This window comes from Crotalus tigris, unplaced genomic scaffold (genome assembly GCF_016545835.1).
Source record: "Crotalus tigris isolate CLP2741 ecotype Arizona unplaced genomic scaffold, ASM1654583v1 scf7180000018954.1357295, whole genome shotgun sequence".
Taxonomy (NCBI): domain Eukaryota; kingdom Metazoa; phylum Chordata; class Lepidosauria; order Squamata; family Viperidae; genus Crotalus; species Crotalus tigris.
Window position 1 is genome coordinate 996,900 of NW_024097293.1, and position 25,398 is coordinate 1,022,297.

Below are 25,398 nucleotides of genomic sequence, written 5' to 3' on the forward strand. Positions count from 1 at the left end.
CCCTAAGCAAAGTCTATTTTTTTTACAAATAGTTTCTCTACTTACCTCTTTTTTCATACCTGCCTGAATGGGTAGCTGATTCCCGTCCCAGGCCTCAAGCAAGCTTTACACTGGGGAGCCTATCTCAACCCTCAAACTAGAACACCCCATTATTCCCTTATATGCAGGGGTTCACTTTGGTTCTATTGGATCTAGTGCACTAAAGCCTCCTAGTGAGACTTCTGCCTACCACCACAGTTTTGGGTCAAAAAGGGACCCATGGAGCACTCTGGATCCCTCATAGAGTACTGGAATGCTCCTTTAGGGATCTACTACCACGGTTTCAGACTAAAAATGAGTCTGTCAAGGACGCTTCTGCTCCCTTGCAGAAGGTACGGGACGCTTTTACCGGCTTTACCTTCACTTTTCACCATCACTGTTTGCAGACTTCAAATGTCTGGGATGACCTCTGCTTGCTTTCCAGAGGTAAGGGACGCTCCTTGCCCGAGGCTTAATTTCCTAACTTTGCTTTGCTTTGCTTTACTTACAGGGCCTTACCTGCTAGTTGCCCAAATCCAACTCTTTCATTCACTCATTCCATTTCATTTTCACACAGCCTCTCCCTTCTCCCTTACAAAAGGTTCTGCGCTCTGACCAAACCCCCATGCTTTCCAGGATCTGACACTTGAACAGATCCTTTCTGCAGCTAGGAAAGACCAGAAGGAGCAGAATCCAACTGTGATTGGGAAAATGGTCTTCTCACTTTCACACACAGAAATACACACATTTCTCTCACTCCTCTGGGCTTTAAAGTTAAAATTTAGAGGTACTCACCTTCACCTTCTTTCCAAACCAGTCCTTGAGTTCAAACCCAAAAACTCACTTTACTACCCTGGCTCCACATGGGCAGGGCCTGGGAAACCTATCTACAGACACAAGGGGTCTGCTACCGGCTAGATGGGGCTTACCAGTCTAGTCCATTGGAGAGGTTAGCTTGGAGTCCCATCTGGGGTGCCAAATTGTTGGATTAAAGTCTTCATCCTGATTCATCCAAGCCGGGAATAAATAAGCAACATGGTGACTGCTTTGGGAAGAAGGTTACAGTTTATTGAAGTGGCAGAAAGATGGTTCTTGCAGGAAAGACCAGAGGAAAGAAGGGCTGAGCACATGGGTAGTAGGTTTTTATACCCTCTCTAGCCTTTTGTTTGGAATAGTTTCCTGTTCCTGTGGTATGAACTTTGAGGCTATTTCCTGTGTCACGTATTCTCACCTGAGTTTAGGTGTGCCTCTCTGGCCCTTGTGAGTTAATCCTATCATGTCCTGTCTCAGGTGGGGTATGCAGATTTTAGGTCTCTTTGTCTTCTTGAGTTCTCTGGCTCCAACTTTCTGATGGTTTTACATTTGTATTTGTATAGAGCTGGCTTCTGCTTGGGACAAAGACTTGGGGGCAAGGTTGGTTTCTGCTTTTAAAAATAGTTTTGAAAAAATATATTTTTCTGCCCTTTTAATATTTCCTTTTCTGGGAGGCTCTCACTTCCCACAATTTGAAGAATTGAAGGAAAATATAATTCATCCATGATCAATCAATGCCTTGGTGATCAAACTAAATGGTTAAAATATCGGATTTATTTATATCATATCCTTAATTCTTTTCATTAAGAACAAATCTTTTTTACATGCAGAATATAAGGGATTGCTCATGGCCAGGCCTGCATCTTCTCTTTCATTTACACAAGAAAATAAACTTTCTACATCTGCACCAATGAAGACCCAGCTGATGGCAGGTTTTGGTGGGCCACAACATGAAACTATGGCTTGGATGTCATGTGGAACTTTGTGCTGATATAAGTGAGTTGGAAGGTCACTTTGATAAAAGGTGGTGATTGGTTTAGGAAAAATAGAGTTGATTTTAGACAGATCTGAGCTCTGTACAGAGCATAAATTGGTATCTATCAGTAGCAGGGTTAATTTATAATCAGAGACCAATATATAAACAGAATCATAGGCATTTGATGTGGAAGTTGTATTTGTAGCCCCTCAAGGCAACAGGGGTTACGTATAACTGTGCAATCCTGGGGGAAAAAAGCACTTAAGAAGTGCAGATGGGAGTTATGCCTTGTGCCTTCCAAAATAGCCTTTTGCCTTTGACTCTGAACTGCTGATCTTTGAGATTTTCTCATCTTTCCCTTTTTCTATAACTAGAATCCAGTCCCATGGGTCCTATTTTTCCTTTCCTCCGTAAAGGTAGATTCTACTCATCTTGTACAACAGATGGGGAATCCAATGGGAAATCCTGGTATTCTCTCAGCAGTAGCTATGATGTGGATCCTAAATGGGATCTGTTTTGGTAAGAACCTAACATGTATTTTTAGGAAAAGAAGTACAAAAAAAATTCACAATATTAAAATGGGATACAAACAAAAACATTATGAAACATGAATACAAAAATGTATAAATGGAGAAAAATGCATATTAAAAATTCAGGGGATTCTTATGGGATGAAAAAACATATGACCTAAGCATTACTGAATTTAAAATTTAAAAAATGAGAATCTGAGCAGAATCAGTATAATTTCCTAATTGTGACTTTTTTCTTAAGCTGTGAAGCAATAACTGTCAGATGAGATTCTGAAGTTTTGTTCATGTGCACATATATTTGGATCCGGGGGAAAATGTGGTTTATTTGTTCTAATACTAAAGTTACCACTTCTCCAAAATGATACCGCATATCAATGTAATAACAACAATCAAAAGCTATTATGATAGCAATGATAACAACAACAAAGATGATGTTGATAATAAAAACTCCTACTATGTTGATAGCAATGATAATAATGATAACAACAACAAGAATAATAAAAACTTATTTCAAAATAACCTTGTATGAAATGTATTTATGGAACAATGGCTTACTTTGTCACAAGAGCAACCTGTGTATCTTTCTTTCTTCTACATACCATTCTATATTTTTACTTGATCTTTGAACTATTTATCACCTCATTCCTCTTCCTTTCCAACTTTTCTTAGATTTTTCGACCCCTCTCCAGTAGTGGGATTCAGCCAGTTCACCCCATTTCAGCAGAACGGATAGCTAATTTTTTATTGCCCAGGCCCAGAATGGACTTCCAGATGTAGCATACACACAGAGAACCAGTTGTTCACATATTTGAATCCCACCACTGCCCCTCTCCCTATATATGTAAGAGCCCAGTTAACAATGGGGATGCTTGTTGGTGAGAGGGTGCCCTGAAAGCCAAAATATTGGGTATAGCCTGGATGTGCACATCCAAAGATGTGTGACTTTCAACTGTTCAGTTGTGCTTTCCATTGTGACCAGAAGCCATACTTTCACTGGGTTTTATACATTCTGTATAAGACACAGTAGCCCAGCTACATTAACTATAATTACATATTTATATTGCCAATCGGAATAATGCATCATACTGAACAAAAATGTGATATGTTAGATTTTGATGTAGTGTATTGTGTAAATCCAGACATTGTGGACTGTAAAGCATGGTGAATAAATCAAGATATGGTATGAACCCAGTCAATGGTTGGGTCACACAATCTATGGTCAGGCTAACTATAGTTAGAGTGATATGCAATACAGGGCAATATATATACCATATTTTCTGGCGTATAAGACGACTGGGCGTTAAGTCAACCCCCAAACGGTAATTTAAAAGGTATATACTGATCACCAGCCATGCAATTGTATTATAGCTATTATCTTTTTGGAATTCTGAAATATACTTTTTCACCATAGTTTCAATTTCTAATGCAATTAATGCTTTTTAGGAAAAAGGAAACAAGGTAACCACAAAATCCCAGTTAAAAAAAATTAATATTTTCCAAAAATGGGTGACTCTTTGACGCAGGTTTTATATAGTTTTTTAAATATCATCTTGTGTTGCCCTTTTATTTGCATTTAATCTTAAAAGTGACAGGGAAAAAAAACTGCATGCTGAATTGGAACTATATTTAATGGTTCTACCACAGCAGTGCCTATTGCTAAAGAAAAAATTTGCCTACAGAAGTTGTGGCTATTCCACAACTTCTGTCCCTGTCCTGCCACAGGAGGACAGGGACAGCCAGGCGTCTTACCCCCCCGCAGCTCCTTCATGGGATTCCCCATCAGGCAGAAGAGCAGCGGCCTGGATGCGGTCTGGATGCCTGGATTCCCCGGCGGGGGGTGGAAGTGTTTCCAGGGCAACAGAAGCCTTGTTTTATTGGCATATTGGCATGGGACACTTAAACTCTCATCTGGACAGCTAATCCTCGTGCCAAGGGGTGAAGAGCATGGGGCGCAGGATATGGGGGAGTTTGCTTTGATGTAAGTGGTTGAGGGGGGCTGCCACCCCTGCCTCCACAATGACATAGTTAATAACAATCCGATCAGGCTTCACTGCATGGCTGCACCCCCTCCCCCCACATACTTCATTCTGGTCCCTTTGGAGAGAAAGAGAGAAGGGAGAGAAAGCATGTGTGCGTGTGTGTTTATGTGTGTGTGAGAGGGAGGGAGGACTCCCCTTTTTGTAAGTTTGCTTGCTCCATCTGCGAGGCTCTCCATTCCCCACACTTTTGCTGGCCAGTACCTCACCTTCCTCCTCTTCCTCTTCCCTTTCCCTCCTGGCTCGCCTTCCTGTGTCCGAGGTGGCCTATGCGTTGCCGTGCGAATTGGCAGCCCGGACTCTCATTTAAATGTCCCCTGCAGTCAAATAGCACTGGGAAAACGCTGGGGAGAAAGAGGCGGAGTTAGAAGGCCCGCCTGGGGTGAGCCGCAATAAAGCGCCTGAGGAGAAGTGGGCATGTAAAGGCAGCCGGATTACCTCATCCCATTCCGCCCTGGGAAATATTTCTCCGTTTCTGGCGAAAACCACTGCTCTGCAGTGCGAAGGGCTGCTGTGCTTAAAATGAAATAATTTCTGGGGTTGTTTTTTGATATGCTAAGGTGGGGTTTTTTACCTCTGGATCTTTAAGCAAAATGCCATGTTACTTTTTCTTGTTCCTCTAATGGCCCCACTTGCAAAATTCTTGATTGCAAATCCAATTCTTACAACTGAACCATTTGTGGCCAACCTCTTTGGTTTCTTTAGGTACCCGTATTTTCCGACGTATAAGACGACTGGGCGTATAAGATGACCCCCAACTTTTGAGAAGATTTTCATGGTTTAGAAAATCGTCTTATACGCAGGAAAATACGGTATTTCCGTATATTTGATAATTGTGGTTGGACAAAGGTGGAAAAAGGTGCCAAATAATGAAATGGGTATTGTAAAGTCCTTGTGCAAAAAGAAAAAAGGTGCATATTTACTTCAGGCAATATTATTTTGGTGTCATTGTGGCTGGTTGCAGATGCAACTGCTTCTATTGTCCATTGCAACAATTTGGTTTCTGTAATAGGGACAAGGTTATGATAGAAGGTGAAATAGGGAAGCGAAGCAAATTTGTTAAGAACAGGTGCAATAATCATGTGAAATTCTCAGTACAAAAAGAGGCACAAAAAGACAATGCCAATTGCTTCTGCAGAATACAGAAGAAGAAATAGGACCAAGAAAACAATACCTGTACATGACATCATTTGTGTCCCTCATCCCTGAAGAATATTACCAATAGGATGGGACAATGGGGAACCATTACAGTACAGCAAAACTGAGGAGCTGGATCTGACTGAAAACTAAGCTGTCCTAACAGAGTTTGAGTTCTGTAAAATAAGAACTATGTAAAGTTTAATCAGAAAAGGTGTTTCTCCATCCTGGGAATATTAAGACAGTGGTCCCTAACATTTGCAGCTTGGCAGCCTGGTGTGTGAGAGTGGGGGAAAACAGGGCCATGTAAGTGAGCAAGTTGAGCCATGTGCATGTGCATTCTGGCCCGCCACTTACGTGGCTTGGTTGCGAATAGGTCATGGCCCAATAATGGGCTATGGCCTGGGGATTGGTGATTAAGATGTGTGGAATTTGAAGCCTTACTGGGAAATTCCAGGATATGGGAGAACTAGGTGTGTATACATCTTAAAATTGCTTAAATGGAAAAACTTGGTCTAAAAGATGAATGGCCTCCAATCCCTTTCCTGTGCTCCCAAGAGGCCCAAAGTAGTGCTGGTGGGGAGTTGCAGTGTTCTTTCCATCATAAAGATGGGTGTGCCTCCAAGCACCTGAATTTTGATCACATCACTATAGGGCTGCAATGGTTGGACCTTTGGGCAGGGATTGTAAATCCTTTTGTTCATTGCCCTGCTAATTTCAAATACTCACTGAATTAATGGTTATAGGTCAAGAACTACCTGTATTGCAATCAGAGAGTCCCAAGTTTAAATTTCATCTCACTCTGAAGACCACTGGGTGACATTTGAAACGTTAAGCACTATCCAACCCATTTCACAAGGGGTAAATCTGCAATGAAGAATTCCATTGATTAGCATCTTGAACCCACAAAGAAAAGGCAAGGACATTATTTTGATATGGAAAGCAAACACTGCAGCTTTCCTGAGAAATAGACCAAGATGGGGAAGTTGCATTTATGCAAATCATTGCAAACACTCTGAACAAATACACCCCTTCCTGTTCTTGACTGTGAAGTAGGCCAAAAGCTCTAAGCTGTAAGTTTGTCATTATTTCCTCTTTCAGTTTTCATTGTTTCTTTTCAATAACTTTCCTTTACATTATCAATGCTCCTAATGTTTAATGCCATATAGCTGTATGGGTCAAACAATTACTGCTTTTCAGAGGCTGTATTTCAAATGGCTATGGGGATGAGTTAGAAACAAGGAGATAAGTTCTAGTTCTTCCTTAGATATGAAAGACAGGCAGAGGTCTTTTGGCCAGTCACTCTCTTTCAGTCCCATTGACTTCAGAGGGTTGCTATTATGGAGAAAACGGGATAAGGGAGAACTAGGTGTGTTTGCCAAGTGAATTCATTGAAATAAAAATGGGATAGAAATATATATGCACCTTCCTTGGCAACAATATATTGTATGCCCTTGAATGTCACTGCATTTTTAGGATGTATGTCTAGATATTTTATTTCACAGTCCAATAGACAGCCTTTTGATTTTATGGTGATCTCCCATCCAAACATCAACTAGATCTGATCCTGCTTAGTTTGCAAACAAGGCTGGCCAAGTAATTGCCACTGCTTAAACGAATAGCTCAAGGAAATTAAAATAGCAATTGTTAAAAAGTTGGCTCTGCTCAGTTGTGAATCAGACATTTTAGTATGTAAAGTAAATATTTTGGCCATTATATTACTGAGTTGTTTCATGAGTGCAATTTGCACAGAGATTAGGGAACCAAAGCTAGAAAAATGCAAAAAAGGAACTTTTCCTTTAAAGGTGCTCATTGTGTGTGCATAGGTGTCCATTCTAATGCTTTATTTTTTTTAAAGTTTTCCAAAATGTATATATGTTCAAAAAGACCCACCCATATAAAATAATTGGTAATTACATTTCTGGCATAAAAGATAATTGTCCACTAGCAGTCTATGATTGTGGGCAATTTAGATTAAACGGATGATGAACTGTGCTAAAGCTGAGCTAAGGCTCCCCAATCAGCAAAGAGTATTTTTAAACTAGTTTAAGGCTTTGCTGGCAAGGGCATTGTGGGAGTGCCCTTTTTTCCCAATTTTTCCTTGGAATTTTTGGTTAAGCATGTTTATTTTCGTGACTAATTGAATCAGTGTGTCATAGGATAGCTGTGAGAGGCTTTTAAAAAATAGACAAATGCTTTGATGCATTTGTAGCATTACCCCCTCAGAGGCCAGCCCAGCCCCGCTCCCCTCCATCGTGCTCTGCAGTAAAATGTCTTTTCTAGCAGAAGCTCACGCAAAGTGAGGAGGTGGTAGACTCTCGTCATCTAATATCATCTAGATAGACCAACAACTTTATCCAGGTTCATATCCTCTACTGTCCATTCCATGAGCCTTTGAAAATTCGCCGGAGCCCCTGATAGCCCCTTTGGCATTCGGTTAAATTCGTAAATTCCCAGTGGGCAGATGAACGTGGTTTTCTTCCTATCCTCTGGATGCATGGGGATCTGATGGTAATCACTCCTTAAATCCAGAACACTAAACCACTTTGCCCCTGACAAACAATGCAGGGCATCCTCTATCCAAGGGGTTGTATACTGATCAGGGATCGTCTTCTGGTTAAGAGTGCGGTAATCTATACACATCTTCCAGACCACCACTATAGGGGAAGCATAAGGATTACAGGATTCCCTAATGACCCCAGTCTTTTTCAGCTCTGCTAGATGCTCCCTAAGATTATCCAGGTCACTTAAGGAAATCCACCAAGATCTCTCCCTAAAAGGTTTATCCCCCCCTTAGTCAGATTACATGCTGGGCACTCCTAGCACAGCTCACATCAAAACCATCTCTTGAGAATAAACATCTCCACTTCCAAAGCTGGTCTCTCGCTCTCTCCTGCCACTCAGGAGAAAGCTGTGTATTCTTGGGATAGAACTGATCCATCAAAACCTCCCCCTCAGTCTCTCCCTTACCATCCAAAGACCCAGTTGGAATAGCTGGGCTCACCTGCCTCAACAACATCTGATTCCCTCAGCCATATAGGGAGGCACGTGATATTCTGAACCCCAACTGAGATCCTTTTGCCTGCCATAAAACCCGTGTGGAGATTACCTCTGGAATTAATTCAACTCCACCATTCTGTCCCTTAGGGCTGGGTTCAAGAATGAGATACAGGCCAAGTTGTTCCCAATCTAACTTAACAGAAGCCCTCAGACACATCACTTCCTCTGGTTGTATTATCCTCTTTTCCCTATCCAATTTCCATAACTGCCCCACCCCCTCTGCAGGGGCCTGATACTTCCACACCAAACTTTGACATACTGCAGGGTGAACATCCCTTGCTATCAGGTCATTCCCCAAGGGAACAACTGGGGTGAGTAATTGCCTAGTCAAACTGGTGTTTGTCCCCACAATCAATGAACCCTGACTAAATCCCAGGGGGCAAGTGCACACAACAGCCAGAGTATCAAAGATCTCTGTATACCCGACAATAGAAGGCCCAAATGTCAGCCATATGGTTAAATATCCATCATAGGGAAATTTCTCAGTCCCAATACTACAGATCTTCAAATCACTCCAGTTCCTGTATGGGGATATACGTTAAATATTTGTCATAAAAATCCCTATATAATAACGTGACTTGTGCACCTGAATCCAAAAGGGCCTTAGTGTAAATACCTTCCACCTGCACTGACACTATTGGAGAAGGGTCCACCAGCTGCTGAGGAATCCCAATGGTGGGAAACCCAGTGTTTGGTTCAACAACCCGCACCTGATTCTCCAAAGACTGTCGCTAGGGTCCCATGGCTCCAGCTTCTGACAATTCAAGGGGATGGAGGTTTCTCACTAAAGGGGGTACTCCTGTCACTCCCATTTTTGATGAGGGTTTCCAAGGGAACCCTCTCTTGTCGCGACTGACTGATATTACTGGGCACCCAGCTAGCTCCCTCACTGGGGGCCCTTGACAGTTTCCTGACTGCACTGAGTTCCCCGATCTTCTGTATGGTTTTTTACATGCATGCTTATATTGCCCCACACCCCCACAATTGTAACAAACCACTAGTCTCATTGAATTATTAACCAGGATGGATGGGTCCATCCCACCCATCAGTTGGCCCAACCTGGCCTCCATTCGGGAGCAGGTCACCCATTACTGTCCAGGAAGCCATTATCTTAATTAAATCCAGTATCTGGGCTTTCATCGTTGTTAACCGATCATCATCCTCCCTCGTCTTTCCCACTCCTGGGCCTAAGGGCTGCCCTACTGGCAACTTGGCTGTCACCTCCTTAGCCTCCTCCACTACCTCAGTTGCCTGCACTCTCCTTATAAGCTTGTGATACTCCCAAACAGTCCCTCTAGCTTCGACCTTTATTTGGCCCCCAACAGGGTCCAAAGCCAAAGCACCCCAGGAGCGTTGTTCTATCCTGGCCTGTTCTACCTTGGTTGGATCTAATCCCCCCCCCTCCACAACCTGATATAATAATCTATTCAGGCACCTTATATATTCAGACAGCTTCTCATCCCTCTTCTGATGCATGTGTTCCAACTGAAACAGTAAGCTAGAGACTGTCTTTGCAGATCTAAATTCATCATGCAACAAAGAGAGATAGATAGTCATGCACAGTAAAATGTCCCCGGCTCAATGTTAGACTTCTAATAACTTCTGCAACAGGACCCTTTAAACTTTCTCTAATTCATTGTCTTTTCTGGGTGTCGGGTATATCTCATTCCTCAACTGCTTGTATTGACTGTTCCATCCAAGCTTTGTACTTTTTTTCCCCTTCTGGCACAGGTTGTATCCCCAAAAAAGTAGGTAAATTCCTATATCCAGCCCTTATGCAATAACCCCCCCATCAGCTTTTGGATGGAAGTCAAAGTTCCCCCCGCCTGTATGAACCCTACTTCCCCTATCCCCATGGGTAAGGAAGCATGCTTCTCTTTCTCCTGGCCTAATGGTTTGGTCGAAGGTGTGCCCCATATAGTCGGAAAAATTACCCCTACTCTGACATCTTCTGTCAGTTGCAAACTTTCAACCTGAAAGCACTCCAGAATACTCTTCTTCCATTCCAGCAGTCCATAAAAATGGGGGAATCCCGATCTACCCTCGTATCTATCACATATATACTCTGATCCATGACAAGAACCCTCAATATCTGTAAAATTTGCTCCTCTGACCAAACATTGCCAGGAACATCAATTACTATACTCGTTCTTACTTCACTATTCTGCTCTTCGCACCACCTGATAGCCACGTTAGAGTCCATTTTGTTCACTTGCTCATATCCCTACACAAGATCAACCCTCTCTTGCTAAGGGGGGCAGGCAGGGAATCCTAGATGAGCACCCCACATGTAGCGTTATCCCCTCAGAGGCTGCCAAAGCCCAGTCTCTCCCAGCCCTGCTCATTTCCGTCGTGCTCTGCAGCTGCACTCTCAAGTGTTAGTAAAGTGTATTTTCTAGCAGAAGCTGACATGAAGTGAGGAGGTGGGGCTTTCAGAAACAAAGATGACCAGCCCCTAGCCCTGATAGTCAATGCGTGATGGTTTTTAACAGCCCCAGGCAGTCATAGCAGCAATAGTCAATGATTTCACAACGACCATTTGGAAACAAATGGGGTGGGGAAAACCCCAGCTCCAGGCAGTGATAGGAACATAAACTAAGGTAGTCAGCGTTCTGCAGTAACAGATCACCCCGCAAGGGCTCCCCACAATGTCTATAACTTGCACATGTAACAGTAATCAAAGTTCAGATGGCCGCTAGTCTTCAAAGCAGTAATGACCAGCCTCTCCTTCTGCTCTGTCATTGCTTGCAGTCTCAGGTCTCGTCAGTGTCAACGCTCCCTCCTTTATTGTTAAAATCTGAATTTAGCAACCCCAGCAACTTTGTCTCTCCTCACTGTGTCTCTTGCCTCTGCTCGGGATATCTGCCCTGTGAAAGAAAGCAGTAAAATTCCACCTTCTCAGGACACCATGGAGACTACGGAATTCCTGGTCCTAGTTAGCTTTACAACTTCAAAAAAAACCCAAAACATTATGCCCCTTGATGCTGTTGATAGAAAAATATTATTGGGTAAATTGACAAACTGTTCCTTATTTTCTAACATTCTGCAGCACTGAAGAAATGATATTTTGGGAAAACCTCCTTCCATTCTAGAGGTCCCCAAGTCTGATTTCCTTGTGGGCTCCAGAGTCTGTGAGGAAGCCCCTACCTCTTCTAATAATCTCTATCTTTATTTACATTTTTTGGTTGTTTTGTTCAGTCACTAAGTTGTAATAATAATAATAATCCCCCAGTGAGACACTACCTTGACGTGGTTGTGGGGCTTGTGTACTCTGAGGAAGATGAGAGCTATGCCAGAGGTTCAACCATACTTGACAGGTCTCATCAGAGGAGTCAGACAAAGAGTGTCTCTCCCATAAAAAATATGGTGAGACGTAAATTTCAGAATGCCATACCGGCTCGGACGTCGCCCGGGTTAACAAGGTCCGCGCTAGATATTGGAGTTCCTGGATATCTGGTGAAAAATGGGTTACAGGACTCAGGACTGTTGGCTGAGCAACCAGGGCCAGCAGCTGCAGAACTACTGGAAGAAAAGGTGTTTACCCGTCGCAGATACACAGTGATGGAAAACAAAGGAATAATGATCTGTTACTACAGATCAAGTCCAACAAGACGAGGATATCTAAAACGAATTCACCAATTCTGGAAAGAACAACATCCAGAATCAGAAATAACAGAACAGAGACTAGCAGATCAACGCCGATTTATAACATGAAATAAAGTATTTACAGAAACAGAATTGGACGAACTGCAAAGGTTTACCCAGGGCAAAGAAATCAAAGCCTTACAAGAAGTAATTCAGAATGTAGAGGCAAACCAGGGGGAGTTGGCAGTGAAAGAATCCAGTAGAGATATACAACTGTTCTCATTTGGAAACCAGGCACCTCTTCCTCAGGAAGAACAAAACCCTCTAACTAAAGAAATAAAAGAATTGAAACAAAGAATAACTGAGCATCTAGAACAGCACAAAAACAACAGAATAAGGCTGCCTGCATTGAAGCTTGTTCCAAAGAAACAGCTAGCACAAGCATTAAAAGATGCAAATACTGCAATATCAAGTATAAGCACCAATTCACTGCAAGAAACAAACCAACTAATGTACAGCACAGCTGCAGTTATAACAGAATACCTGGGATGCAAAATCAACAAAGAAGAAAAACAAACAAACAGTGCACCACAAAAATGGAAGGTTAGACTAGAAAATAAGATCAGCAAGTTAAGATCACATGCAAGCAAGCTAGAACAGATGAAAGAAAAGAAGCTGAAGAACAAGAAGACCAAAGAATACCTAATCAAGAAATACCACTTAGAAACAAGGAAGATCAAGGAAGCACTGGAAATAATAAAGCAACAAATAACAGCTATAGCCAGGAAAATCAGTAGATATGAAGCTCGAATTGCAAACTATAGGCAGAACCTCCAATTTCAATCCAATCAGAAACGTTTCTACCAATCCATCAATGGAGAAACTGCAAGGAATCAGTCAGTACCTGACAAGGAAGAAACAGTGCAATTCTGGAAGCAGATATGGGATAACCCAAAGAAATACAACAAGGATGCAGCTTGGTTAAAAGAGGTGGATGCAAATAAAACAGAAGTTGAAATGAAAGAACTAGTAATAACAACAAAAATGGTAGAAAAAAGAGCAAAGAAAATCAAAAATTGGTCAGCACCAGGTGAAGATGAACTGCATGGGTTTTGGTTGAAACATCTAACTGTTATACACCCACTCATTGCCAAGCAATTCAACAATATACTACAAGGAGGAGAAATTGAAAAGTGGCTAACAACTGGGAAAACCTACCTAATAATGAAAAATCCAGCAAAAGGGGCAACACCAGGTAACTACAGGCCAATTACCTGCTTACCAACAACTTTCAAATTACTAACTGGTGTGGTAGCTGATGCAGTACAACAGCATCTAGTTGAAAACAATCTCTTTCCACCTGAGCAGAAAGGAAACCGCCCCAATAGCAGAGGAACAAAAGATCAACTCCTAATAGACAAAATGATCTTGGAAAACTGCAAGAGAAGGAAGACCAACCTGAATGTGGCATGGATTGACTACAAAAAGGCATTTGACTCTCTGCCACATGATTGGATAATCAAGTGCTTAGAAATAACAGGAGTAAGTAGAAACATCAGAAAATTTGTGCAAAAATCAATGGCACAATGGAAGACACAGTTGCAAATCAATGGTGAGAAGCTGGGAGAGGTTAATATCAAGAGAGGGATATTTCAAGGAGATTCATTATCACCATTACTATTTGTTATTGCACTGTTTCCTCTGTCAAAAATACTGAATAACTCAGGACATGGTTATCAAACATCAAAAACATCTGCTAGACCAGTGGTTCTCAACCTGTGGGTCGGGACCCCATTTGGGGTCGAACGACCATTTCACGGGGGTCGCCAAGCAAGGCTGTCCGCCATTTTTTCCCCTTTTCTTTGGCCACGCCCCTGGCACCCGGTGATGTATAAGTGGTTGGGGGTCACCACAACATGGGGAACTGTATTATGGGGTCGCGGAATTAGAAAGGTTGAGAACCACTGTGCTAGACTATCCCACCTCCTTTACATGGATGATCTGAAGCTGTATGGAAAAACATCATCTGAAATAGAATCGCTGCTCAACACTGTCCGTATATATAGCCAAGATATTGTAATGGAGTTTGGCTTGGACAAATGTGCCACACTTACTATCAAACAAGGAAAAATAGTGAAAACTGAAGGAATCAAGATGCCCCACGAAAATAACATTAAGAGTCTGGATGAGGAAGAGTACTACAAATACTTGGGTATCCTTCAAGCTGACAACATCAAGCACACTGAAGTCAAGAAAAAGATTAGAGGGGAATACATCAAGAGAGTGAAGAAGATCTTAAAGTCCAAACTCAATGGAGGAAATACCATAAAGGCAATCAACACCTGGGCAATCCCAGTCATTAGGTACACAGCTGGAATAGTGGACTGGACTCAAGCAGAACTAAAAGCAATGGATAGGCAGACCAGAAAAATAATGACAATGAATCATGCCCTTCATCCACGCAGTGACATTGATAGACTTTATCTACCAAGGCAAATAGGTGGGCGTGGAATGCTACAAGTACATCAGATGGTTGAAGAAGAAAAAATGGCTTTGGAAGAATATCTGAAGAACAATGATGAAGATGCACTGAAATTAGTATATCAGGAAGGCTTACTAACTACTGGAGAGACCAAACTGGCCTACAAGAAAGACCAAATGAAGAACAGAATAGAGGCATGGGAAGACAAAGCACTACATGGCCAATACATGAAAAAAATAGCTGGGAAAGCAGATAATAATAAAACCTGGCAATGGCTAAGAGCAGGAAAATTGAAGAAAGAGACCGAGGGACTAATTCTGGCTGCACAAGACCAAGCCTTAAGGACAAATGCATACAAAGTCAAAATTGAGAAGACAGCAACAGACAGTAAGTGCCGCCTATGCAAAGAAGCTGAAGAAACAGTGGACCACTTGGTAAGCTGTTGCAAGAAGATTGCACAGACTGATTACAAGCAGCGGCATGACAAAGTAGCAACAATGGTGCATTGGAAGATCTGCAAAAAATATCATTTGCCTGTAAGCAAAAACTGGTGGGATCATAAAATAGAGAAAGTCATAGAAAATGATAAAATTAAACTGCTCTGGGACTTCAGAATTCAAACAGACAAGCACCTGCAACATAACACCCCAGACTTAACAATTGTCGATAAGAAAGACAAAAAAGTCTGGATAGTGGACGTGGCAGTGCCTGGAGATAGCAGAATAGAAGAGAAAGAACTGGAGAAGATAACAAAATACAAAGACCTACAAATAGAAATAGAAAGACTGTGGCAAAAGCAAGCAAGGGTAGTACCAATAGTGATAGGCTCCTTGGGTGCAATCCCAAAACAACTGGAGCACCACTTGAACACCATTGGCATTGACAAATTTGCTATTAGTCAATTGCAAAAGGTGGCCTTATTAGGAACTGCTTCCATCCTGTGATGATACCTGTAATACCATCAAACATCCACATCTGCCTATCCCAGGTTCTGGTAAGGACTCGATAGGTAGACAAAATGCCAAATCCAGTCTGAACATCTGGCTGACTGTGCGATGATCCATAATAATAATAATAATAAAGTTGGAAGTCATCTAGTCTAACCCCCTGCTCAGGCAGAAAACCCAATACCATTTCAGACAAATGGCTGTCCAGTCTCTTAAAAACTTCCAAGGTTAGAGTATTCACAGCTTCTGGAGGCAGGTTGTTCCACTGATTAATTGTTCTAACTGTCAGGAAATTTCTCCTTAGTTCTAGGTTGCTTCTCTCTTTGATTAGTTTCCATCTGTTGCTTCTTTTTTTTTATTGAAAATTTTTAAAAGTTTTACAAATATACAACCAAAAAAAAATCAACCCTCACCCCATCCCTCCCAAGCCCACCCCTCCCTCCCCCCTCCCCGAACTTCCCAGAACTGAATATAGGCTTATCTAAAATTTTAAAATATCTAAACAAATTTTACATCTTATAATAATAAAATATATATAAACATTGATAAAAAAATACTTAAAAAAGAAAAAAGAAAGAAAGGAAAGAGAGAGAGAGAAAGAAAAGAAAAGAAAAAAAAAGATAAAAAAGAAAAAACAAGAAACAGAAAAAGAAAAGAAAAAACAATCTATACAAATTATAAGAAAGCTAAATGATATTTTTCCATATCCAAATTATATTGTATAAAATTTATCCATTTTTCCCATACAACAAAAAATTTCTCTTGAGATTGCACCTTTAAGAAAGCCGAAATCTTTGCCATTTCCGCCAAATAAGAAACTTTATAAAACCACTCTTGCAAAGTAGGCAAAGAATCCTTCTTCCAATATTGTCCAACTAACAGCCTAACGGCTGTAATCAAATTTAACATCAGTATAACTTCCTTAGCATCACAGTCAGTAATAATACCTAATAAAAATAATTGCGGGGTAAATTTTACCCTCCTTCTAAAAATTCTTTGAATATTCCACCATATCTTAATCCAAAAGGCTTTTATATTTTTACACGACCACCAAATATGAAAATAAGTAGCATCCAAACAACCACATCTCCAACATTTAGGCTGTAGATCAGGGTACATAATGGACATTTTCTTTGGATCAAGGTGCCATCTATAAAACATTTTATAAAAATTCTCTCTTAAGTTCTGTGCTTGTGTGAATTTAACATTCCTCACCCAAATGAGTTCCCAAGTATCCAGTGAAATTGATTCACCGATATTTTGTGCCCATTTAATCATACAATCTTTAATTAATTCAGATTCTGAGTCCATTTCCACTAAAACCCCATAAACCCTCTTAATATGGGTTGGTCTTTGATCCCTTACTTGTTTGATGAGATTTTCATCTTCCCTAAGCCATCCCATATTACAATCCGTCTTCCATCTATCCACTATTTGTCTATATTGAAACCATGAATAAGTAAAATTTTCATGTGTTAAATCTTCCAAAGATTTTAACTGCCAATTTTGACCATCCCATCTAAGTAGTTGTATATAAGAAACCGTATCCATCTTGACTCCTTTCTTTATTCCCTCTATCGCATGCCAAGGTATGGCCCATAATGGTATTTTAAAATCACTTCTATAATATTTCCTCCACACCCTAAGCAAAGAAATTCTTATAATATGAGATTTAAAAACCCGGTCCATTTTTTTATTAAAAATTAAATAGGCATGCCATCCAAAAAGTAAATCCCAGCCTTCCAAATGGAGTATTTCTACATTTGTTAAATTCACCCAATCACTAATCAATGTTAGTACCACCGCATCATAATACAATTTCAAATTTGGTACCTTGAGTCCACCTCTCTCATGGAAATCTTGCATAATTTTAAGTTTGACCCTTGGTTTCTTCCCTGCCCAAATAACTTTGTTAATACCTTTCTGCCATTCATTTAAGTTAAGTTCATTCTTTAAAATAGGTAACATTTGAAACAAAAAAGAAACTTTGGCAGAACATTCATTTTAATAACTGCAATTCTGCCCATAAGAGATAACTGTAAATTATTCCAATTCATTAAATCCTTCTGTACCCCAATCCACAACTTTTCATAATTATTTTTATACAGTTTTGCATTAGAAGCAGATAGTATAACCCCCAAATATTTTACCTTGTCAACAACTTCAAAATCTGTTAAATTGACCAAAGTCTGTTTATCACAATTGGTCATATTTTTTGGTAATATTTTGGTCTTATTATTATTAATTTTAAAACCCGAGACACACCCATATTGCTGAATCAGTTGTAATAATTTAACTACCGAATAAGTAGGTTGACACAAAGTAACAACCAAGTCATCTGCAAAAGCTCTTAACTTATATTCTTTTTTATTAATTTCTATTCCTTTTATTTCTTGAGACTCCCGAATTTTAAATCAACAAAATTTCCAATGTTAAGACAAACAATAACGGAGATAATGGGCATCCCTGTCTTGTACCTTTTTCTATTGTGAAAACCTCTGATAAACCCCCATTTACAATAAGTTGAGCAGTCTGTTTTTGATATATATTAGATAAAACTTGTAATATATTTTGTCCAAAATTCATCTCCTTAATTAAACATAACATAAACTGCCAATTCAACTGGTCAAAGGCTTTTTCAGCATCCAAAAATATCAGCCCTGCAGGGACTTGGTTGTTTTTATCTAGATATTCTAATAAATTAATAATTTGTCTAACATTATTTTTCATATACCTTCCAGTTATAAAACCCGATTGGTCCTTATGTATAAGCTGCTGCCAAACCCCCATGAACCTATTGGCTATAATTTTTGCAAAAATTTTATAATCCATATTTAAAAGAGATATGGGCCTATAGTTCTTAGGCAAGGTGAGATCTTGGTCCTCTTTTGGAATCAAAGATATAAAAGCATTATGCCATGACGGAGGAATCTCTAAGCCCTGTAATATATTATTAAAAAGCTCACATAACGGTTGGGTCATCTCTTCTACTAAAGTTTTATAATAAATAGACGTCAAACCATCCGTACCCGGCGCCTTGCCTAATTTCAATTGCTTAATAGCTGTCACAACTTCCTCATTGGTAATTAAACCATTAATCTCTTTTTTCTGATCTTCTGTTAATTTAGGAAAATTAGCTTTACTTAAATAATTGCTTAAATCTGTAGTTTGTACATTAGTACTCTTATATAATTTTTGATAATAATCTAAAAAAGATTTCTTTATCAATTCTTTCTGATAAACCAATTTACCATTATAATTTATTTTATTTATAATTCTCTGTCTCTGTTTCTTTCTTAACTGATAAGCCAACCATCTCCCTGGTTTGTTAGCATTACAAAATGTATTTTGTTTCATGAACAATAAGTTGGTTGCAGCTTGATCAGCCATAAACATATTAAATTGTGTTTTTAACAATTCTATAGCTCCTTTAACCTTTTCATCTAAAGGATTTGAAATTAAAAGTTTCTCTTTTAATTTAATCTCATCTTCTAATTCTTTACGTTTCTGAGTCTGCTTCTGTCTATAAAAATTGTTCATATTTATCAAAATCCCACGCATAAAGGCTTTACTTGCATCCCATACCATTGACATTGATGTTCCCTTATTCATATTTAAAGCAAAATATTCCTTTAAACATTCCTTTAGTTTTTGAACATTTTTTTCTTGTTTAAATAAATTCTCATTCAACCTCCAGGATCTCATCTCTTCTTTCTCAGCGACCAATTCCATCCAGACTGGACTATGATCTGTCAATGTCCTAGGAAAGATTTTAATATTCTTTACCCTATTATATAAATCTGTTGTAATAAAAAAAAGTCAATCCTTGAAAAAAATTTGTGTCTATCTGAAAAAAAGGTAAAATCTCTTTCCTCTTGATTACGTTCACGCCAATAGTCTCTCAATTCCCAATCTTCTTTCAATTCAAAAAAGGCTTTAGGTAATTTAGCCTGTTTGAAAAAAATAGAAGAACCTTTTTTGTCCTTTTGTGTATCTAAAACACCATTCCAGTCTCCCATTAATATCACGGACCTATAGTCCAACAGAGTTATTTTCTGATGTAACAACTTATAAAATTGTTCCTGTTGCTGGTTTGGTGCATACAATCCCACAATAAGTATTTTCTTACCATATAAACCAAGTTCAACCATAACATATCTTCCTTGTGGATCTGATTCTACCAAACAAGCTGGTAAATTTTGCTTAACATAAATTACCACACCCCCTTTTTTCCCAGGGGCAGGAGATATAAAATGAGATCCCAAACGAAGGTTAGCTAAGTATTTTTGATCTTTAAGTAAAATATGAGTTTCCTGCAAACAAATAATGTCATTGTTGTGTTGCTTTAGATAATGAAAGATTTTCTTTCTCTTCTGGGGGATGTTTAAACCATTAACATTCCAGGTCAGGAACTTTGCCATCTCCCTCAACCAGGAGCCTGGAGAAGATTCCCTCAAGATCTGCTACTGAAGAATGTGTTGCAGAACTTTTGGGTCTTGCTCCTCCCACCGGCATTGAAACAATCTGATGAGCAGATTCTTTAGCTTCTTTCTTCTGTTGCTCCTTTTCCTTACGTTTATATGCTGCACGGGTCATTCTCTGTTCTTTAACCTCTGCTTGATGCATCCATTCCACCTGCCCAGCAGCCATCAAGCCTGATCCCTCAGACTGCTGTTCCTCCTCTTTATCACTCAAGGCTTTCTGAATAAATGAAGATGAGCCTGCACCCAGGACCGTGTTATAAAATTCTTTAGCTTTAGCAACTGTGTTAAGTCTATAACATGTCCCCGCATGGCTCAAAACAATACCCATCGGAATCTCCCATCTAAATGAAATCAATCTTGCTTTGAGTTCATTTGCTAAAAAAGCAAAATCTTTTCTGCTTCTTAAGATTTTGGATGGGATTTCCTTTAAAATAATAATATCTTGAGCAGTAATCTGGAATCTTTTGTTATAAAAAGCTTGTAAAATCTGATTACGCAGAGGCTTCTTAGCAAAGTAGATCACCACATCTCTAGGCAAATTCTTCTGTTTCGCAATCCAAGAATTAACTCTGTAGATTTTTTCCACTTCTCCACATAATTCATCTTTGTCTATATTCAGAACAACAGCCAAATCATTAATCACCATTTCCATCAGATCTTGATTCTTATCTTCTTTAAGGCCTCTGATTCTCAAAGCATGTTCCATCTGTCTGTACTGAAACATAAGGATATCATCTTGTGAGGTTTCCACTTTTTTTTCCATATCTTGAAATTTATAATCCAAAAATTCTACTTTTTCTTCAACTTCTTCCACTCTGGAGTCCAGCTTCACAACCACAGAAGCCAATCCAGATAAAGCTGAGACTATGTCTTCCCTCAAAATAGTATTATTCTGTACAAACAGCTCCTTCATTTCCTTCTTCAATTCTTCCTTAGTTTCAGATTTGCTCTGTTCCAGAAGTTGCTTCACTTCCTCCCTAAATTGAGACACAGCCTTTCCCATTATATCTTTTAAATCTTGTGCAGATGTGCCTGATGGGGGAGGAGAAGGTGGAGATATAGCATTAGGTTGTTGCACCGGTGGTGTTACTTTAAGTTGTTGTTGAACAGTTGCAGTAACAGGAGAAGAAATCACATTAGAAACTATAGAAACTGGTTGTCTCTTTGAAGGCATTTTAAAGTATCTTTCTTTCTTCTTAAAAAAGGGAAAAAAAGTACTTAAATCCTTACAAATAAAAAGACCAGGAAAAATACAATAAAAATAAAAACTCCCAAGGCAGTTTAAAAGAAGAAAAAAGACTTAAGAAAAAAAACAATGTTAAGCATACAGTTCAATCAGTCCGTCTTTTCTTTCCCGAGATAGGAAAAAAAAACTTTCAAAACGCCATTTTACTTTCACTCTCACTTTCCGCCCCAAAAAAAAGAAAGTGAAAAAAAAATCAGCTTAAACTAAAAAGAAAAAATTAAAGAAAATAAATCTCTAACTCTAAGTAAAATCCTTTAAACAGTTCTGTCCGCTTTAAAAGTCACTCACCAAGCAGCTTTGAGTGCGGAGATGGTAGCGGTGTTTTGCTTTGCTTCCGAAGAAGCAAAGACAGCTGAGAGGCGGAGAAGGCAATGAACTCCGAGGGAGCACTCTTTCTACCCCCCTAAAAAAAAATCCAGGGAAGGTTAAGAGGTTCTACCTCTATTCATGCAGTCTCTACCCCTTCCCTTCGCCCGGGAAGGGGATTTCGAACCGCGAGCCAGCTGATGAACGCTGTGCTCCGCAGATCTGACACCGTCTCAGAAGGACGGCTACAAAGTAGCCGCCATCATCGCCGCTTTAACCACCGGAAGTCTCTCATCTGTTGCTTCTTGTCCTGCCTTCAGGTGCTTTGGAAAATAGCTTGACTCCCTCTTCTTTGTAGCAGCCCCTGAGATATGGAACACTGCTATCATGTCCCCCCTCATTCTTCTCTTTTCTTGTGTCTGACACTTCATGACCCCATCGACCATAGCATGCCAGGCTTTCCTGTTCTCTATTGTCTTCTGGAATTCATCTAAATCCATGTTCATTGCATCAATGACATTAACTAACCATCTCATCCTCTATAACAATTCACCATGGCCAACTTGTCACAGCCAACTTGCCAAAGGACAACTTACCACAGGACAACTTGTTGCTGGACAAAAAATATACTAATAACAAAGAAATGGTGGAATGGAATCATTAAGGAAAAGATCTAAAAGGAGGGACAGAATGCAATGTGATCGACAAAAATTTAAATATTTTTTTATTTATTTTAAATAATTAAACAGAATTATTAAATTTTTCTGCAGTGAGTTGTCCCATAACAAGTTGCCTATGGCGAGTTGTCCAATGCCACAATGAGTTTGCTGTGGCAAGTTGTCCCATTCCCCTCATCCTTTGCTGTCCCTTTCTCCTTTTGCCTTTAACCATTCCCAGCAACACGGTCTTTTCCAAAGAGTTTTCTCTTCTCATCTTTAGTTGCATATGAATAGCAATGTCCACAAAGAGAATCAAAATTAGCAGGATGATGGATAGAGTATTATGAAACAAACCGTGACCTCTTTTGTACATGTGCTGATAACATGTTCAGAGGAAGCAGAACACAAGGATCTCTCTGTCATTATACCACTTTTGATATCCATCCCCTCCCCAACCCAGAATCTTAGTTCATCTTCTTCTAAGTTACCATGTTATACAACTAGTTCCTTAGCATTCAGATTCTTTTTATTTCTGTAGAGAAATAGGGTTTAATCGTTTCCTAATCACAGCATAATTTCTTAGGTTACATTTCTTTTGGAGATCTTGAGCCTAACTATGAAAATTTACACCCACTTATCTGAAGGGCAGAATATTTTTTTTGGGGGGGGGGAATTTCTGGTTTAAACATTTTGATGCAGCTACAAGACAAATACTGCAACTTGAATCAGCAGTAGCCCTTTACAGCAATATCTGGATTTTGACTCAATTTAATATAACATTATTACTTGTTATCTGTATTGAGTGCCTGGTAAGAAAAAGAATCCAATGAAATATCTAATGAGGAAGTTGGTCACCTTGAATAAATTTCTGAGAAAGTGCTCCTATATGAAGAACAAATTTACAGCAGCTGCCAAGTTACATATTCTACGTAGACATCGGAAGCTGATAACCTCCGGGATACCTTTGGAGAACATAAAAACATGGTACTTTCCAAGTGCATTTAGAAGGAAAATGGCCTCAACCATAGCATTCTTTTGTTCTGAACTCTTTGTCAATTGCTCATTGCAAAAGGTAAGGGAAATATGTCAAATATTTTGGGTTGATTCATTTCACCTGAGACAGTATATCACTGATCTTTGCTTTAGAAGACAAATTTTCAGAAAATATTAATTTAGAAAATGTATATGCTGTTTGGATCAATTGCATGGCTTGTTTCCTGATTCCAAAGCAAGGGAATGAACAAATGCTTAGCAGGGAGTTTTTTCAGTTCTGATCTTGTTTTCTTTTTCCATTTTAGCTCCTCATTCCTGTGTCTTCCCATTTATTTACCAAGGAAAATCCTATTCTTCTTGCACTGAAGTTGATAGTCTGAACCACTCATGGTGTGCCACAACTTCAAACTATGATAAATCTCCTCAATGGAAGTATTGTGCTATTAAAAGTTTGACATATTTATATTTCTGGGTTACGAGAGAGAGAGAGAGAGAGAGAGAGAGAGAGAGAGAGAGAGAGAGAGAGAGAGAGAGAGAGAGTGCAGTTTGTCCAGTTCAGCATCAATCTTGGCCTTGAGGGCAAAAGGTCCCCTCCTTGGCTTAACCCTGATGGGGGTGATTGTTGGGTCTAACCTTAATGAGACTAGAGGCCCCTTGAAGGATCCAAGCTCTGGACTAAACACATCTGCAAACTCCTTGCAGACTTCTGCCAGGCATGACATTTGCAAACTGTGCAGCCCAGTGATTTGGATGCCCAGAGCCTCGAACCAATCGAGTCAAATAAGGCTCATGTGTTACCCCCCCACTACCAACACAACTAAAGGACCTTCAAAATCCTTATACTGCACGTTAAGGGTGGCCTCCCCCTTAACATACACTTTAGAATTTTGAAAGTCTGTGAGAATTATGTTTGAGGGTCTTAGTTCGGCTCAAATGCCACTACTGTTGCAAATTTTCCTGAATGTATTGTTAGAAATAATAGAGAGAGCGGACCCTGTGTCCAACTCCATAACTATAGGAACCCCTTGCAAACTTACTTTTAAAGACAGTTTTTTCTTTAGGGTTTATGTGTTCCTGTCCTTAAAATACTCCTGTGTGATGCGCAGAAACCCACCCTGTTTTGGCTGGGGACTCTGGTATCTTTCAGACGCAATGTCAAACTCAGAAATACGCCCAATCTTTGCCATTTTCTCTCTACTCTTTCTAATGTGGGGGGGAAAAAGGGTTATTCAGCTGGGCTCACCCTTCAGCGATGCTGTGCTGGTAGGCCTGAGACGTGCTTCCAACGCCGACTTCCCTCTTCTTTAGGACTTCTTGTGGGTGATTAAAGCTTGTATGTTTGAAGCTCTTCTGATCCCACCTTCGTCGCCAGTGTTAAGTCCCTTGCGAAATCAGAGGCCTGGAGACTCATTCTGCAACAACTCAGTTCTTTATTCTCTTCAACAGCAAAACCCAACAGACGCTAAGAGGCTTGCAGGCCTCTTAAGTATACCTGGATCCCCAGGCAAAACCACAACAGCTGATTGGCGCGTTTTTGCGCCTTGCGCATGCGCGCAAGGCTGGCACTGCGCTGTCTGGTCCCGGGCAGCTTGCTGCAGCCCCAAAACCATAGCAATGTCCCGAGCCTGCTTCTGCAGGCTCAGGACATAACACCAAAGGTTTCACATATTTACATTTCTGGGTTACATTATTCAGTAGGGTTAGGAGAAGCAACAATTGTTATTTCTGAAACAGTTAACTGATTCCCATTCCTGATTCCAGAGCAAGGGAATGAACAAATGCTTAGCAGGGAGAATTTTCAGTTCTGATCTTTTCTTCTTTTTCCATTTTAGTTCCTCGTCCCTGTGTGTTTCCATTTATTTACCAAGGAAAATCCTATTCTTCTTGCATTGAAGTTGATAGTCTGAACCACCCATGGTGTGCCACAACTGCAAACTATGATAAATCTCCTCAATGGAAGTATTGTGACACCAAAGGTTTGACATATTTACATTTCTGGGTTACATTATTCAGTAGGGTTAGGAGAAGCAACAATTGTTATTTCTGAAACAGTTAACTGATTCCCATTATAAAGTTTATGAGACTAATCTGATATAGAATTAAGACAGGCATTGCAGAGTGTTTGC

General features: G+C 39.9%; 1 protein-coding gene across 1 annotated transcript; it reads left to right on the top strand.

Moving 5' to 3' along the window:
• The first annotated feature begins 1,558 nt into the window (after nucleotides 1-1,558).
• Nucleotides 1,559-25,319, top strand: LOC120314597 (seminal plasma protein PDC-109-like). The gene is made up of 3 exons (XM_039357861.1): nucleotides 1,559-1,827; nucleotides 23,578-23,744; nucleotides 25,062-25,319. Exons 1-3 carry the CDS (start codon nucleotides 1,782-1,784, stop codon nucleotides 25,317-25,319), a joined length of 471 nt encoding a protein of 156 aa, XP_039213795.1. The 5' UTR covers nucleotides 1,559-1,781.
• Nucleotides 25,320-25,398: the final 79 nt, after the last annotated feature.